The sequence below is a fragment of the Alligator sinensis genome, unplaced genomic scaffold, assembly GCF_000455745.1.
Source record: "Alligator sinensis unplaced genomic scaffold, ASM45574v1 scaffold1227_1, whole genome shotgun sequence".
NCBI lineage: Eukaryota > Metazoa > Chordata > Crocodylia > Alligatoridae > Alligator > Alligator sinensis.
In genome coordinates, this window is record NW_005842618.1 from 612,347 (window position 1) to 631,274 (window position 18,928).

Sequence of the window (18,928 nt, forward strand, 5' to 3'; positions counted from 1 at the left end):
GTACTGTGAGAAGAGAAAGCTATTGTGTCTTCCCTACTGAGCCAAATCTTCTGCACTTCAGAAATGCTGCTGTTTAGCAGAAACTGGCAGATGAAACTATGTGGAACAAATAAGGCCACTGGCTGGGCTAATTTAGTGTCATATTTAGTGTGAACTGCTTTGCCTTTTTACTGAGTACTAAATTTACACCTCTTAAAACATTACACCTGTTTTAAAGAACTGAAAGATGAAAGGAAAAAAAATTGAAAGAAAATAAAAGCTTTGTCCCAAAATAAAAAACCTAAATATAAAAAATATATATATAATTGACTAAAGCACCCAGGAGCAAGGCATTTGTCCTTTATTAGCTCTAAATTACAACCTGCTGAAACACAATCAAGTGTCAAACAAATCCTTAGCTCCCAGAAAGTGTCGGAAAATTTCATGATGTTTTAAAAAAGACGGAGATGCCATTCAGTCTAAAAATGTTCTGCTGGTGCACAAAGACAGCTGCACCACTTGTTCCAGATGCCGGTAAAATCAGTTATATTTCCAGGGAAAGAAAAAATCCCAGCTTAAATGCACACTGCCTGCAAGGAATTTTTGCTACAAGGCCCTTCTTATTTAAGGCATGTGCACATGACTACAGTTCTAGGAAATTAGGATAATGGGACAAGATGAGTCTATTTATAAGCATTTAGAAGACAGAGATTCTAATGGACCCTCCATTTACAATGGAGACGACTACAGGATCTACCAGAGATTGTGATGTACAGAGTTAACCAATACCTTATTTCGATTAGGTAGAGGCAGTGAGGAAGCATGTGGCCAGGAAAACGAGGACCTTTCGTGTCCAGTCCTCGTTGCTCTCCTGCCCCTGCTGCAACAGATTGTTCAGGGCAAAGATCAGGCTTATAAGTCACCTGTGTACCTGAGCAACCTAGCCTCCACCCCCCTTCTCTCTCTTTCCTCTCTCCTCCTTCCTCTCCTTTCTCTTTTCTCCCTTCCTTTTTCTTTCCTGCTTCCTTTCTCTCTTCTCCCCCCACCCTGCTGGATGCCGTCATCTTCGCTTGTGAATACGAACAACATTTCTATTAGGTGACTATGCAAAACAATCAGTGCTTTTAGTGAGGCAAACCGTTCATTTTTGTCTTCATAGCTTAGCTGCTGTCAGTCTCAAAGCAGTCCCAAGGGTGCTGAAAACAGTGCCCCCTTTCTAGTAGAATTTCAATGAGAGACTCAAAAGCACAAACCATTCCCATGACCTTGGAAGCATCAAAAAATGGAATAAACTTACAACATTATTCTACAAGCCCTAATTAAGAGTCCAGGAAGCAGAAGGAAGATGCCACAGTAAGTTCTCCCTTTCTGCCCATGTAAAGGGAATGGCACAAAGAAAAAAAACCCCAAAAAACAAGTAAACCACCACATACTGCACCCTTCCCAAGATGCACAAGCACAGGACAGCGACTCATGCTCTTCCTGTATTCCTGGCAGCACTACTCTTACATCAGGCACTTGTTTCTTAGGACACCTGCTTATAGATAAAGGCATTGAGGCACAGAACAAAGCAACCCATCCAATGCTCTACAGCGGTAAGCCATGTCAATGCCAGGATCAGAGCTCAAGGATGCTGGCTGCCAGTGCTGGGTTCAGATAATCTCTCCCCTCTGAGATAGCACAACAACACTGTTTGCAAGAACTCATTCAAGTACCGCAATATTTTTAAGGGCTATATTTACATCAGAGTAATCAGGCTTAGACGACGCTACTTGTACAAGTGTTCTTAACAGAACCCGAGACATGCCAAGGGATGTAGCTCTGACTAATGGTCTGCACGCAGGCCTCATCTGCACGCAGCCCTCATCTGCACAGACCCGGCTCTTTTTCAGACAACAGATTTTTCTTTCTATATCACTGATGCAGTGTTGGGGCCATGGGGGAGGAAGCCATTGTCTCCCTAATCTGAACCCACAGCTCTGCCACTGACTAGCTTCAGAAGAGGTCATGTCCTTTCTCTGTGCAGTAGGTCAGTCCTCTGCAAACCAGATATAACACTTACTGTTTCCTCCCCCTCGCGATGAGGACAGCACAGTGCCTGTGGAGTACTCTGAAACTCTTGTAGCAACTTCTTGGTCTCATCAGGTGCAATTTAGATTTGTGAAAGGCAGTGCTGTGTCTGAAGGAAGCTACACCAACTGGATCAATGTCAGAAGGCAGCAGATCACCTGAACAAAGTACCTTTTCTTGCCCATCTCCCAGAAAAGGCAAGGCATGTACTGCATTGGGTAGGATCAAACTGGCTGGGAACATCTTAAACGCATTAAAAGGTTGAATTCTCCTATAGAGAAAAAGGCAACTGACAGCCTCCTTCTGCCCTGAGGGAGACAAGTGCTTATCCTAAAGACAACTTTGGGGAATCTGCACTCAAATATTGATCCAGTTGGAAACAATCCCCTCCACATACGACAGAGAACATCAGGCGTATCTAGGTTATTTCCTGTTTCCCCCACACTCGCTGCTGTTCACTATGAGAAGAGGGGCTGTTCTACTGCTTCCAGTGCCACTGCTTCAAAAGATGAGTGCTCTTGATGCAAGAATTTAAAAACCCCTTAAGAAAGAAGTGCTGCCACTTGGAGGAAAAAGAGTTCTAGGACATCCACTGTGTAATGGTCTATGATGTACCCTGCACAGCCAAATGTTTCCTGTTGCCATACTTAAAATTACTCTCACAAATTCAGTAATGTGTATGACGTTGGGAGAGACAAAATGGGGAGGAAGAGGACTCAAAATAGATTATATCAATGGTGTTTTTTCACTGTGTAGGTCAATGTGGCATGTGCCAGCCTCCTACTCCAAAGTGGAGGTTCCTGTGGTCAAAAAGAAAATAAATATAAAGTACAAATGTTATAAAGTTGGATGAAGTCCAGGCCAGAGATAAATGGTTTGGACTCTTATGGAAGTTTCTGGATCAAGTTCAGTTGAGATGAAAATGTCAGGATTGATTCATTACAGAACATGATGTAACTGGTCTTCTCCATGTCCTCTAGATATGAATTATTTCTTTCGTAAAGAGAAGGCATCCGCACTCAGCAATATTATGTCTATATAAGATGGGTATAATATACTCTCTTATTAAGGGCTGTTCTTTCTGTGCCACACTTAAATTCCCAGAGGTTATTATTAACCCATTTTACAGAACTGATGAATGTCAGATCAGTGAAAGTCAGATTACATCACCTTTTCCATCCACCATGGCAATTTACACCATGCCAGGATATGGGCTCTGGACTAGTGGATTTATACTATACAAAAGATGACCAAAAAAAAAAAAGGTCTTTTTTTCCACAGAGAACAAAGGGCTGTGGTTGTGTTGATTAGAAAGTGATGATCAGTGCTGCAAAGCCTGGCTTGTATAATAGCATGGACAACTCACCATGCATGTAAAAGATATTAAAAAATCTGCTAACCAAACTTCCCAAGACTGAAAACAAGAAATGGGTCCTAATACAGAACCATGAGCTTTGGAGCAAGCCTAGCTGGCATTGATTTGCTCATGAAATGTTGAATTATTTCATATGGGAGAGGAGAGAGGAAAAAAAAATACAGACTATTCAGTAGAAAAGTACTATGTGCAACTCACCTTAACTTCAATGAAGTCTGGTTTGCCAAGGGACACCAATTGAGCATACGCTTTGAGTTCATCCACGTTCCAAGCTTTGACCAGCGTCAGTCTGTACACTGTACGTTGTTGCTGAAAACGAGGAAATATCAATTCAGTGATAATTACTATGCACTCTCTAGCTTAGGAGCTGATATTGCCTCCTTTCAAATGACAAAAAAAAAAAAAAAAAAATACCCTGGAGTAGTAGTTCAAGTACAAAGAAATTTCTTTTAAAAAACAACTTTACTCATTCTTTCTGGACAGCAGCTAGATAACTCTTTCTACATGAGCCACTGTTAGTCTAGATTGACTGGCTCTAACTTTCCGCTCCAAATGAAATGTGACTTACTTTTTTTTAATGGTAGCATTTACTAATCAGGCCCAGCAGGTGTCAAGAAAGTGTATACCCCCTTGGCATACAAATTTCACCATTAGTTACAGCATGGATGTTTTCACTTCATCCAGATGGATCATCTGGCCTTAACAAGTATTGGAGAGGAGGACCTAGATTGATGAGCTATTGGTCTACTGCAAGCTGACGATTCTGACAGTGAATTTATGTTCAATGCAGCTGTGGAAGAAGGTTCTCCTGTGATCAGCTATGCAGAACGTTTTATTGGAAACAAAACGGACAATTAAAATTGCTACCAAAATATATTAGAAGCATCCTGTTTACAGTATAGCCCATAAACATTATGCTGTAAAAACATTAAGAATAATGCTGATAATTAAAAGAGCACTATCCAGCCATCGTTAGCATTCTACACAGTACTGCCTGTCCTAAGAGTAGGTTTGTTCAAGTGGCTTCCCACTTTCTCAAGGCAAGCTTGATCATGCAGCCACTAGCATCAAAGATCCCAAACTTTCTGTACAGAGAAAATCACTTAAACTTGGAATAAAACAAAGCTTTTTCTTTTTTTAAAAACAACTCACTTCACCCTCACTTCATCTTTCACCAAATTCCAAACAGAATCTGGAGGAATTAAATATTATTTATAGAGCAATTTGGCAACAAAATTACGAGGGGTTTTTTTAATTAACTCATTTTACATCCTTGGCGCACAGTAGATTGTAAAACATTACAAGAGCACTGGCTTTTTAGGGGGAAAAAATACTGCAACAAATCCATGGCAACCTAAGACTTCACGCTTGTCATCAGGCTGTACGCCAGGGCCAAAATTTCACTGCAACAGCAAGCACTGAAATCAGATTCTTCTTCTTGAGAAACGTCAGTTCTTTTCCACCTGAGGCCAGAGACTCACTTCTAGGTCCTGGACATAGAGAGTTTATGGCACGAGTTCACTAGCCACTTGGATACCGTTTGGTATAGACCAGTGCTGCTCAACCTTTTGGCCTCAAAGTTTGGATGAGTGGCGCTGGGCCGATACCCATCTCGGTGGGGTCAGCACCTGGATCAGATGCGACCTGAAACCCACCTCACGCAACCCAGATCCAGCCCCTTTCAAACCATGTCTTACTGCCTAAATTATTTTTAAGTAAAGAAGATAACCACATCTAAAAATTGTTCACCTAACCTTAAAAAGTTGCTTGAACCCTTCAAAATCTTTGACGAAATACATCTCATTGAGGACCCTGTATATACAGAGTTCATAAGTGTTTAATGGGGAAAAGGCAAAGAGACAGCTTGTAAGAAAGGAAAAGAAACTTAAGATGAATATTCCTCTCTCAGGAATCTCTTAAGCAAATTAGACGACCAAGTTACCAAATCCTAGATTAGTCATAATGCTGGAAACTCAAACACATATTTTTGTTAAAGTATTTCAAATGCTAGAACATCAATTGTTTTTTTGGGGTGCTTTTTGTTTTGTTTAAGTTGTATCACTTCTAAAAACACTGATCCATGCAATAAGTATTTCAGCACAGCAAAAAAGAAAAGAATGGTTTTTAAACCCCAAATTTGATATTACCATATTTAAAATGCCTTGCCTCCACCTGACTTCTCTGTTAATATCCTTGATATAGTTTGGGAACAGGAGAATGAAGGAGCTTGTGCTGTCACTGAACTGTCACAAGTAAAGTTCAATATAAGAAATAGCAACATGGTCATGAAATCAACAACTGATTACTAAAAAGAGGAATAATAATGGGACTGTAAAAGAATAATGCATCATTTACCAGATAATTAAAGGAAAGGAAAGCCAAACAATTAAAAAAACAAAAACAAAAAAACTTCAGCACAATCTGAAATGCCTGCATGGCTGAGGTTTTATTTGTAGCAATTAGATAGCAATTAATCCAGAAATGGGTCCCCAAGGTCTGAAAAGTAAATATGCAGAGCTTCAAAATAAATGTTAACTAATATTATGTCTCTTAATAATCCTTAATGGAAGTCTGTTGAGGCAAAGAACATTAAAAGGGTTGAGACATTTTAGGCTGAAAGAATGGATTTCAAACACAGCCAGCAAACTGTGGATGAATTTAAAGTAAAATTATTATTTTTTAAGAGCATTTCACTGTTTAATTCTAGAATGCCTTATAAAGAACTGGGCCCAATACACTCCTGTGCTTTGCAGAAAAAAAATGCAGTATGTTCATTACATATATATACAAAGCAATGTCCCCCAACTGAAAGGAAGTGCTGACAGCTCAGGAGATAATTTACAGCATAAAACCAAACATTTTCACATTACACTTGTATCCTAAGTTATCTTTTTGGAGAGCACTGTACATTGCCACCCTGTTTTCACCACTTTTAGAAAGAACCTTGCGAAATACCACTAAAATAGTCTCTTGAAGCCTATCAGGCTCATAACACCATCCAGTAGAAACTGGGTAAATGTTCACTTGTATCAGAGAGAGAGAGACAGAAAAAAAAGCACTCTTAAAATTATGATAAAGATTAAAGGAGACCTACATAGGGTTTTATGAAGAGAACTAAATACTGTTTTTTATAGTCACCGCATTTTTTAATTTCAGTTGGGAGAAACAAACTGTGATGTCAATGCAGACTTTCTTCTATAATAATGAAGAACTGCACAGAATAGTGGTTTGGTTTCTTGCCATCTTAAATCTCAATTAGTACTTTCAAAAGTACAAACTTAGTCCATCTTTATAAGTCTGAATTTTAACTTCAGGCACTTACTGAAAATTAAGTGGCTACAAATATATTAACAGGTCTTTTTAAAAAAGAAGTGAGCTAACTGATGGTTAATAAGATGATGGATAACACACACTGACTGCAGTTAACTGAGCTATCACAAAAATATATTATCTAATTGTTCTTGGTTCGGAGAGAAGCAAGCAAAGAACACTAAACTATGGCCCAAAGGAAAAGGGAGAAAAGTTAACAAGCACCAAGAATTAATATTGCAACTGCAGTAACATCATGCCAAAGAGCAATATTCCCCACGTTTACTCTGAGTGAAGAAGAGACTAATACCTCTCACCACTTAAAGAAAAAAAATTGTATTTTAAAAAACTCTCACTCAAAATGACTAAGGACTGGAGCACAGGGTGGTGACCGCGAGGAGCCAGGGCCTAGGTCACAGCTGCAATCTGCTCCCTGCACAACCCTGCAACAGGCACCGATTGCACAGTCAGGGACATGCAGGGAGCAGATCACGGTTCTGCCCTCAGCCCCAGGCCCCACCGACCTGTCCCACTCCTGGATGCTGTTCCCTGCCCACCCACAGCCCTACCCGCCTGCCCGGCTGAGCACGCCCTGCTCACAGGGGTTCCAGGCCAGTCTCCATGAAGACCACCCCGAACCCAGCCGCCTCCCTGCCCACTCTGTCTGCAACAACAGGCGGGGGGTGGACTGGCAGCGACAGCCGGGCAGAGGAAGCTCCCACAGCTGGGAAGTCCAGCCACTGCACCACCACATACCTAAGGGTGGTGGGACCAACTGGGCTGTCCCCCCGCACCTGGGCTGGATGCAGCCAAGAGACCTACCACAAGCCAGATAAAATCTATTGGAGGGCCATATTTTGCCCATCCCTGACCTATGAGGTCTCATGAGATGCTCCCTCCCCCCCCCCACTCCCATAGCCAACACTGAAACAGAATAAGAATTTAAACATTAAAAGCTCACAAACTAAATTATCAGTGGGTGGGTCTACATGACACACTTTACTACGCCGTAGCACAATGGTGAAGGTGCCACGGTAGTTGACAATGGCCTGGAGCCCAACAGAGTGAAAGGCCCTCTAGCTGTAATAGAGGTGGTCCCCATGGGGCAGGCAGGTGATGGGGATGTGGGTCCTACCCCAGGCCCCAACACACTGGGGGAATCCCAGGGCATGGAACCCCGCCACCACCTCCACGGGGTCATGCACACGGAGCACGGTGTGCCCCAGCATGTCCCGGAGGGCACTTCACACCTCCAGGATGGCCTCCCCAGTGGTGGCCTTGCCCACACCAAAGAGATGGTCCATGTAGCAAAAGCTAGCAGGCATGGCCAGCTTCGGCAGGGCAATGGCCAACCAGGTGTCCATGGGGAGGGGCTGCTGCATGGTGGTGTCCTGCCACTCCAGATGCAGGTGGAGCTGTTCGAGGAGGTCCAGGAAGGTGGCCCAGGTCATGCAAAATGCTTCCAGCCACTGCTCGTTTTCCCAGGTGGCCTGGACAACGTGCAGCCACCAGTCCTGGCTGGCTCAATGGGCCCAAAGGCGGTGGAGCTGGAGGCCCAGGAAGGTGCAGATGGGCCTGGCATTGGTGTGCAGAAACACATCATTGATGTCCCTGCTGGGGTCTGGCCAGCAGGACAGGGTCCAGGTGGCAGCAGCCCTGGGATGGCGCAGTTCAGCTGGGCAGGCGGTCGTTGCACATGGGGGAACCAGCAGCGCCCAGGCAGCCATGGGCCAGTTGGCAGTGAGCGGCAGCAAGCCAGCAGGGCCAGCGCGGTAACCAGCAGGAGCCCAGGGCGCTGGGCATTGCTGCCAGGGGCAGGGGCTGGAGCAGCTATGACACGGGGAGGCAGAGGCCATGGCAAGACAGCTGCCGCATGCTGCCCCCATGCTCTGCTCGCTGCTCCTGGCCAGAAACGCAGCTGGTCAGGGAGCAGGGAGTGGGGCTGGCTTTTAAAAATGGCCTCTGGTGACAGGAAGCTGCAGCCAGAGCCTCCAGCTCTCTGGTGGTGACAGGGACGTATGCAGGGCCCCGGGAAGCAGAAGCTGTTTACTGCCTTGAGCAGCCAATCTGCTCCCACTTCCCTGGACGTGTAGACACCTGCCCAGGAGCATTTACCCGCAAGTAGTTTACTCGCAAGTGAACTGGCCCCACATCAAATGCACCTGTAGACACACCCAAATTGGCTTTTTAAAATACATTACTGTAAATGTTACATGCCTCATTCATGGAAATCATAGTCACTGGTATAAAAGTTAGTTTTCAGCTAATCGTAGTCACTAGTATAAAACAGAAAGTTAAATATCAGAATAAGCCAGGTGAGTAGCGAAAATAGGCATGGAAATGCATGCTTTATTTAAATAAAATTAAAAAAAAGAGAGGAAAAAAAAAAAAGCTAATTCTAATTCCTCCAGGATTCAATGGCACATGGAAAAGCGCATTTTAACACTGTTATTGGAACTAGCCCAATCTGACAAAGCCTGTCTAAAACCACATGCTCTTCTTCTAAACAGGCTTCCTCCAAAACAGACAACACTAAATCAGGAAATTAAACACTACAGATATTGTTTCGAGGAAGATGACACAAACATGTCACTTGGTGAAAGAAAAAATAGATGACAATTAATAGTTGACTTGTTCCAGCACCACAACAAATGACTTCTGTCCAGGGTGATTTTAGACGAGTGGAGGGACAGCATACAATTCTGCTCTGTGAAAATACCCATTCTTAACAATAAAAAGCAGCAGCATTCACGCAGACCATTTCTTAATCTGGTTTTAAATATCGAAAGAGAAGACAAAATCAGTAATGGCACCAGAAAGCACATTTTGCTCTCAAAGGGGCATACTTATAGAAGGGAGGGGAAGGGGTAAAAACCCTAGCTCCCAACATCAGGAGGTTAGAATCAGGGTAGATTAGCAAACCAGCAATTCACATCTTAATGAAGAGCTGGGGGAGCAGATTGAGAGAAGAGCAGTCAAGTACACTAAAGCAAATCCATTCAAAGCCAGAAAAGTCAGAACAATTTTAAAATCAATATTAAAAAGCAGAAAGAGTTCAGAAGAGGAGCTGTGTGTTGCAGCATCTGCATACCTAAGGACAGGAGTCACCATGTTCAAAATGAGGCATATTCTTGGTAAAATCCAAATGGGCACTCCCAGAAACAAAATCTATCCTCAACAAAGCAAAAGCATTCATCAGCCATTCAGAACTATCTTCCTGATCGATGGCTTCAGATTGGGAAGTCTCATTTACAAGAAGGACCCACCTGTCTCGAAACCAGAATAAGCAAGTCCTGCAGGATTTTGTTGTTTACCCTAAAACAAAAACAAAAAAATGCTCGGGAAAAAGCCCAGTGAAGCTTCAGTTCCAACATCACTAAGAAAGCTTTTCTAGATTGGTTTCATTTCAGTTTGAAAAGAATATATAAGCCAAGTGGTTCCTTCCTCAACAAAGTGGTCTCTTTGCAGAACGCCAGCAGATATATTTTATGCCATTATACTAGTTTTTGACATGTCAATGGGGCTTTGATGCTAAACAGGCTCAGATCTATCTAGTTTATACTTCCTAGGCAATATAACAGGAAAAATAGCTTTTTATACCCAAGTACTTGAGCCATTTAACACTTTCATGATTATAAAAGCTAAATATAAAGGTTTAGACTTCTAAAATGCCCATGTCACTTTTGAAAACTGAGACTCAGGATCCCAAAATAATTTACATATCTTAAAAAATATCTATCTCTACATAGGTTAGGGGTGGGCAAAATGTGGCCTGTGGGCTGGATGTGGCTCACCAGGCCATTCTATCTGGCCCGCAGGGCCCCTAAAAAATTTAGAAAATTAAAATTTATCTGCTCCTGGCTGCCTGTTATTTGGCCCTCGATGGCTTGCCAAAACTCAGTAACCGGCTCTCCACCCAAAATAATTGCCCACCCCTGACAAAGGCGTAGAGAGCATAGGGTCCCTGTAACAGGGAACCCCAACCCTGTTAACTACATACAGAAGAGGGGCTGGAGGGGAGAACTCTGGTAGCTGGCAGGGAGAGACGGCTGCAGCAGACAGCAGCAACGCAGACTCAGACCTCAAGGTCTGGGGCTGCTAAGAAGGTCTGTGGGGCAAGAAAAGCCAAACAGTTGTTAGGCTGAGCAGGAATATCTGGGCCCATTTTCAGGTGCAGTGGACATGTGACCGAGTCTCAGAGTTGGGGCTAGCAGTTCATACCTGCAGGTGGCAGGGGATGAAGCAGAAGACAGTGTGGCCTGACAGTGAAAAGGAGGTACCCTGGGACTGATCAAGGCAGCTCCTTATGATGGTATCAATGGTTATGGCCTTAAGGAGACTGCAGCTGAGTTATAACTGAGGATCCTGGTTTTCTCCATTAAAAAACAAAACAAAACCATAAATTCTCCAATTTTTTTTTTAAACACACAACCTGTGATTAAAATGCCCAAAATCCACATTTTTCCATGACGAAAATGAAACACCGCTCTCTGTGTGTGTGTGCGTGCGTGCGCGCACACATGTGCATAGGTGGAAGACAATGTTTTATTGATATATATTTACAATTTTAAAGTGGCCTAAAGGGAGGATGGAAGGTCTGGGCAGCCTCCACTTCTCCAAAAAAAAATAAAATTAAATAACATAACATAAAATAAAATAAAATTCCTGCCCAAGCATATGCGTTGAAGATCTGGGTGGCCCTCATGCATACACTATAATCCAGGAGGATCAACGGTTGCCACCACAATTTTAAAGCAATTTAGAAGCCTACCAAATTCTAAATACCTATATGTTTTAGTGTTTGATTTGGGGGGGGCATGGAAAATCAGAGCACCTTCTGCCCCTTTTGCTCACCGGGACGTGGTCAGCTGCAGCAGTAATCTGGCGACTGCTTTGTGGCACTGAGCAGCCCTGATATGCCAGTGCCCTGCCCATACCCATGCCACTGTCCCTTCCTCCCAACCCACAGCCCACCCCCCACCCAGCCCTGCTGGTGCCCTTCACTCCTAACCCACCTCTCCAGACCTGCTGGTGCCCCTCACTCCCAACCCGCTGTCCCCTGTCCTTGCTAGTGCCCCTCACTCCCAACCCACAGTCCCCGCCCTGCCCCTGTCCTGCTGGCGCCCCTCACCCCTGACCCACTGCCTCTGCTGGTGCCCCTCACTCCTGACAAACAGCCCCCCCTGCCCCAGGGTGTGGGGAAGAGGGTGTATGGGTATAGGCAACACCATAGGCAATGCATCGGCAGAGCATGGAGAGGCACATGTCCCCCAGATTTCTGTGCCCGCAGCAGAGCATGGGGTTGCAGCCTGGCCAGACTGGCATTGGTCAGGAGCTGCCTCTGCAGCCCCGTGGGAGGCACCCAGTGTGGGAGGGAGTGTCACACCACCATGGCCGCCAAGGTGAGGTGCCACCTGCCCACCCAGTGGCAGCAGGGGGGAGCAACTTGTCACTGCCACCGGGAACCCTGCACCAGCTGCACTGCCATGATCACCAAGGTGAGGTGCAGCAGCAACGGCAGCAGAGCTGTGCCTCCCTGCTGCTGCTGGGTGAGCAGAGAGCACCTCAGCTTGGCGGCCATGGCAGTGCAGCACTCCCAAGAGCAGTGAGAGTACCGAGCCTCCCCATCCTGTGCCCACTGGGCCACAGAGTCAGCACCTGTCCAGTGCCAGTCTGGCAGGCTGCAGTCCCATGCCCCACCCCCCACTGCAGGTGCAGAAGTTTGGGGGGCACATACCCCCCCATACCCCTCCACACATTACCCATGCCCCACCCCCCACATCATCTATGCCCCCAGCATAGACTTAACTGCTCTCCAACACACTGCCTGGCTGCATTGCTTGCCAAGTGCATGTGTGCATATGCACATAGATGTAGCCCCCTGCCTCTGATGGGCCTCCTCCCACCCCCCAGCCCCAAGCAGCCCCTTGCAGGCTAGAAGTCTGCCCACCTGCAAGGGGAAATCTGTGGTTTCCCAGGTTTTCTCCTTTTAAGGGGGGAAATGTGCTGTTTTCTCCTTCTAAGAGGAAAATCCGCAATTTTCTGTGGGAAATGGAATACCTGGATCCCTGGTTATAAACAAATGGTTAACCCATTGCGTTCTGGTTCTCTTCTGTGTATTTTAGCTTAAGACTGGTGAACTAGGTGTGGCTGGAGGGGAGGTCTGGAGGCCACAGGGCATGATGTCAGGGGTACTCTGTGTTTGTGAGACCAGTTTTTGGCAGGGCAGAGTCCAAGGCAATGGACCTGGGCTATGGCTATTGGGGTGGCAGGAGGCCACAAATAGAGCTCCTAAGGCACAACTAGGACCCTTTTAAAAAGAAATACACCCAGGGAAGATTGGACAGAGTCGACTTGACAGGAAAAGGGAGGGAGTAACCCCCTAGGGCAAGACCAAGAAGAAAAGGCACCGAAGAAGAGACTATCCCAGACTGTTAGCAACAAAAACCACATGCAGTGTATTTCTAAAATATTGTTTGCATGAAGTGGCACAAGTCCTAAACATCAAAAGAAGTTAAATCAATAGAAAAGCATTGCTCAGTTCTAACACAAGTGCAGAGCCAGAGAGATTTGAAGAAGCTGCAGTAACGTTGTGGTGCTGCTCCATCCAGAGCAAAGCAACCTCCCTTTAACCCCCAACCTAACACCCCAATTAAAGGCGCAGTGGAGAGAACAGCTTCACTAGAGGTGGTAAATGAACAGAGCTTGGTGTGCAAAAGAACCCTTACTGTGAATAGAGCACATCTTCATTATGTGCAGAACAAAAGCAAAACTGCCTATAAATATATCACCTTTGTATGTGCTGTATTTTAACACCCACAACAGAGCAAAATAGATGCTTCTGATCCATCTGCAGAAGACCTCACTCGCTATACCCGTCTCTTTTTGCCAGGTATGTTGAAAAAGAGCAAAGACTAAGTTCACAAGACTTGACCTCCTAGTAGTTTCATTCTCCTTCTTAGCCATCTTCATAGGCACAGTGAAACTATGCTCCTCCTAGGGTATCACACTACAGCCATCTTTTCTTAAAGGTAGCAAACATGATTACCAGACAAGCTTTTCTGGAACTCTTCAGTGCTAGTTAGTCCATTTAACCAAGCTTAAAATAGTATTTGATCAGGGACCTTGCCAAAAAACCAGAAGCCTACTTGACAGATACCACATGACAAACTATTCCCCAAGGTTCTTAGAAACTTCTCTACCATGCAGAGGACCAAACATGCAAATATTAGTAGCACACTGAAATGTATGCTCTTTGTTCCCTTCTTTTACCAAAAGAATCATATACTGATCAGCCCATACTTTTCCAGTCATTCCAAAGTCCAAATACATTGATTAAAAGATTTTGTAAAGCACCAACAAAGAGCCTTAATGGAAAGCAACGATTTCTTCTTCTTATTGTTAACCTCTAATTATTTCCTCAAAAACATTTTACCTTCTTATTGGCGAGACCAGAAATTCAGGGAAAGGATTTTTTATGGTAATAAAAATCTATCAATAATTAGTTCAGGGGTCCAAAAGAGAGAGAGAGATAAAACCCCTTTTGTTCCAGGACATTGGTAGTCAGATTCGCAACAGAAATAAGGTCGTGTGGCTGGATATATGATTGGCATTTACACAACTACTCGAGACAGACGCACAATCTTACCATGATTATCCAGTGCAATTACAATTTCACTCTTAAACTCTGCCAGAATTTTCCTCTTTCTATAACATTCACCTGAATCACAAAGCCAAATTATCCAAACTTTCTTATCCCCGAGACAAACCCTATCTGGGAGACAGTGTTCCCTTTATTATTTGTCGTTCCAGAACCTGTTAATACAGGTTTCACATGTCAGCTTGACAAAGTACTCCTGTCTTGCTTCAATAGCCAAGAGGGATTAGTTATTTTTATCATTTCTTTTTAATTCCCTCTTCCTCAATATTCATCTTTTTGTAGATCCAGTGTCATTATTCTTCATAAAACAACTCAGGTCTAATCTTGGACCATGAGGGATGGGTTTGTCCTAAGTACTCCTAAGCAGAGTGGCTGGACTAATGCAAAAGTTCATTTATGGACAAGCAAAACAATTTCCCATTGAAAGGGGGATTGGGGCCATGTTGTACATTATGCAAAGCAACATCAAAGCTTTAGGCTTCAGGCTGAGCATCTGCAGTCCTCTCCGACTTCAGTGGAACCTGCAGGAGAGCCAAGAATGGGCCTGGATCCCGGCTGCCTTGTGTGCATCTGTGCAGCGTACAAGCGCTAAGAAACCACTATCAAGTCCCCATGCCTTCACACCACTAATTGGTGTTACCAGGGGACCAGAAGCAGGGCTGCCAGTGGCCACAGCCCTCAGACACAAACCAGGCTTTTGCACATTTGGTCCTGACCTTCCCCAAACCACCAGATACGATGAGGCAACCACGTCACCTTTTTCACGAGGAGAAAGAAACTTGCACGAGGCAGAATAGGAGAGATGCCTGCAGAGATTTTCGTATCCCAAGCCTGTCATATGGTTTTTACCGTGAAAGGGCATGACCAGCCCTTTAGTCAGACATGTGCCAATTTAATTTGCTCCTTTCTTAAAGTAGAAAATCTCTGGGGAAAATGAATTGAATGTATTCATGAGTCAGCGACTGAGCCAGACTGTTAAGTACTGAACACAACAAAACGTATCATATTTTTATTCCATAGCTGAAAGCAAGCTCTTTGGAACAGCTTCCCTGATAGGGATTGTTTATATTAAAAAACAAAAAAAGAAAGAAAGATATTTATTCGCATGATACTAGGAATAATTCATGTTCTGCAGATAATAGAATTAAAACAACAGGTCACAAAATTACATGCATCAATGGAAAGACTGTGTTGCTTAATGGAAGAAAAAAGGCTTATGAGAAAAGAAATTATGTGGACACTGGGCACTGACAGGTGTGGGGGGAGCCCCCCCCCCCGAAACCCAAAAAACCCACACTTTACCAGAAGCAGCAGCGTATTAGTTCAACCCAGCTCCACAGCATCTATATAGATCAGGCGCTTCAGCAGAGCTTTTTGGCGCTTTTATCTAAAGTTAATTCAATCAGCTATTAGATCGGGGTGGGCAAAATGCGGCCCGGGGGCCAGATGCAGCCCGCCAGCCCATTCTATCCGGCCCACAGGGCCCCTAAAAAATTTAGAAAAGTAATATTTATCTGCCCCTGGCTGCCTATCGTGCGGCCCTTGATGGCTTGCCAAAACTCAGTAAGCAGCCCTCCACCCAAAATAATTGCCCACCCCTGTATTAGATAAAAAGGCCATAAAAGTCTTGCTGAAGTGCCCGATCTATTCAGATGAATTGGGTGATCCGGGTCCAACTAATGCAAACCCCTCTACAAACCCCTGCGCCGAGCCCAGTGCATGCCCAGGAAAGTTTAAAGTAAAGTGTCATTTTGGGGGTTTTTTTTAAGTTTGTAAGCAGCCTAAATGGAAATGATTATTGCCTCCATCCCATTTTGCAGATACTTTGTAGGTGTCCAATTATGAATAGGGAGCTACTGCTGCAACTAACTCTCCCATTTCACTGATATTTCTGACTCCCTGACAAAAGCCTCCACTGATTTTACGCTGCATTTCCAAAGGCTTTTTATTTGACCAATACCAGCTAATCAAAATATAGAGCAGCTTAGATTCCTACATGTGTCTAAAGTGTTAAAGCCAGTGTTTCATTTCTGATGCCCTTGGCAGGTCATTTATTACAAATGTGGTAGCAGTAATAAGATGACCTTTTGGAGTGCCAGCCCCTCTGAAGTTAGAGAAGAGATCATTTCCAAGAGCCAAATTCTGATAGAGCGGGTCAAGCTGAGCGGCACCTTATCCAACATGGAAATCCAAAGTAAAGGCATTCTTCAGTAATCTCTTGTCGTAGGGGCTTGCTGTAAACATCCTTGTATCATATGCAACAGGAGGCATAAAAGCCTAAGGGATAAACAGTGAATCTTACACAAAAACAAAATATCAAAAGTCAAAAAATAAATCCCAGATTTCAGAAGCTTCTGAACTATTAGAGCGTAAAGTGATGCCAGAGTTTTAGAAGAAAAAAATTCTTTGCTCAGCGTCTAGTGGTCCATTTTGGCCTCTTTCCCAATTCACTACAATACCCCAGTTTCCAAGCTCTGCAAGACACCATCCCAAGGGAGCCAAGCCACTGGGTTTTGGGGTTTTTTTTCTACAAGTAATAAGTGAGAAATCATCAAGTAATAAGTTGCCAAGTAATAACTCATCATAGAAAGAGACAGAGTGGCTTTAAAAGCGATTCTGATTAGCACCTATAGGCATAGTGTCTTGTGCAACCAAAACTCTCCTGCCCTTAGCAAAAGGGGATGGATAATTCCATTCTGACTCATTTATCAGCAATTTAATAATTCTACTACTTTGCAAATTAGACAGCTTTCCTCCTAAGAGGATCATTCTAATCATTTTCAAAAGTTCTATGGCACAGATTGCAAAGCAAAGTTTTCTTTCAATAGTAAACTCAAGAAGCATGCACCAAAGAGTTTTTTTACTTCTTTTCTTTAAAGCATCTTACACAATCATTAAAACCACAACAGAACAGATTACCTGGTTACCTGCCAGTTACTTGACAGGCAAAACCCCCATACATTGTTCACGCATTTGTTATTAGAATGACAATTTAAAGTGATTTAGGTTTTCTTTTCATTGCTAAAACAGGGAAGAATTTCTTACCACAGGCTAATTAACGCACATCAGCTACCCTCATGTAGAGAACTATAGTTAAGACTAGGTTCTTTAGTTTTACTGCAAGGAAACTTAGTATAATTACCCCTTACAAGGACTGAATATGGTTCATGAGATCAGCACCAAGTGCCTTTTCTCCACAACTATTCCCCTTTTACCTCATTACTAAAAAGAACAAAACTCCACCCGGCACAATTGTAAGCAATGACGACAAAGCCACAGTTAAAGATTGACCCCAAAGGTAGAATGTCAAAGAGAACCTGCAACCTTTCCTTTAAAAAAGGAATATTTCTCCAAAAAACAGATATTCCAGAAACGCAAACCATTCCTTCACTATACTGGTTCAAGAGATCAGGAAACAAAATTACCTAGAAACTAAATACGGGCACAGACAGGCATACAAGTATATTGTTTTAAGGCAAGAGAGGGGCTAATCACTTGGGAATATGCTAATCTAATATAAGAAAACTGTTTCACCCGTCTGCTCTTCACCCCAAATAACAAAAGCTAATATTCAGTAATCTATTTCCAAATGAAAAAGTTAGACCGTGGTAAATACATACACACCTGCACTCACCACTGCTACTTCTACTCTTTCAAAGCAGCGGGTGCATCTACATGAGGCGTTTACTGCGGAGTTGCCTTATTAGCTCCCCAGTAAACATCTCAGCGTCTACACGTGCAGCCCTACAAGGCTACAGGAAACTAGTAACCTCCACAGCAGGTTAGTACTTGTAAATACAAGTACTATCCTGCTGCAGAGTTTTTTAGTGCACAGCAACACACACATACACGCCGACGGGGCTGGCTAGAGCACAAAGCTGCTTCAGTGCAGGGGTGCCTGCTGACTAGCCCCACACTGAAGTACCCTCATGCCCCAGTCAGCCCCTCTGCAGTACATTGAGCTGGGTCAGAGCACCCCCTGCCAGACAGGGCTGCTCCGACCTGGCTCAACGTGCTGTATCCCAGCTGCATGTGTAAATGCAGAGCCTGGGAGCAAAAAACTCTGGTGCAATATATGCCAGAGTTTATTGCTGCACATTAATATGCATGTGTAGATGCACCCAGTATAGCCATTTCATCTGCCCATGCTCTCAGTGACAAACTGACTAAGGATCTCATCTTGCAAAGGAGGCTACTCTACACAAAAGAGTTGTTTTAGCCAAAATAAAGACTGAATTTCACATCAGACTTTACATCCTTTCAGTGCAAGCCTTTCTGGAAACTAAAAGAAAACATAGTGCTTTACTCCATAAGTATAAAAGGTGAAGCGCACAAAAACCATGTCACACCTCTATGGTGTTAATATATTTACATTTTTATCAGTGTTACCCATCTATTAATGTATGTGTATGAATTCTAAAAAGGTGAAAGGGCTGCACTTCTGTGCTTCATATCTTGTTCTTGGATGAGATTTAATTAACCTGATCATTTTAATGTCATCCATCAGCTTTTACTGGCCACCTTTGAAATCCTTC

The 18,928-nt window shown here is 43.8% G+C and overlaps 1 protein-coding gene across 1 annotated transcript in view; it reads right to left on the reverse strand.

Annotated features, from left to right (window-relative positions):
• Window positions 1-18,928, reverse strand: part of TYW1 (tRNA-yW synthesizing protein 1 homolog) — a 144,203-nt gene that overhangs the window by 30,694 nt on the left and 94,581 nt on the right. The window contains exon 14 of the mRNA XM_025215033.1: window positions 3,623-3,733. Within this exon, the coding sequence (XP_025070818.1) occupies window positions 3,623-3,733 (111 nt within the window). The remainder of the gene's footprint in view (window positions 1-3,622; window positions 3,734-18,928) is intronic.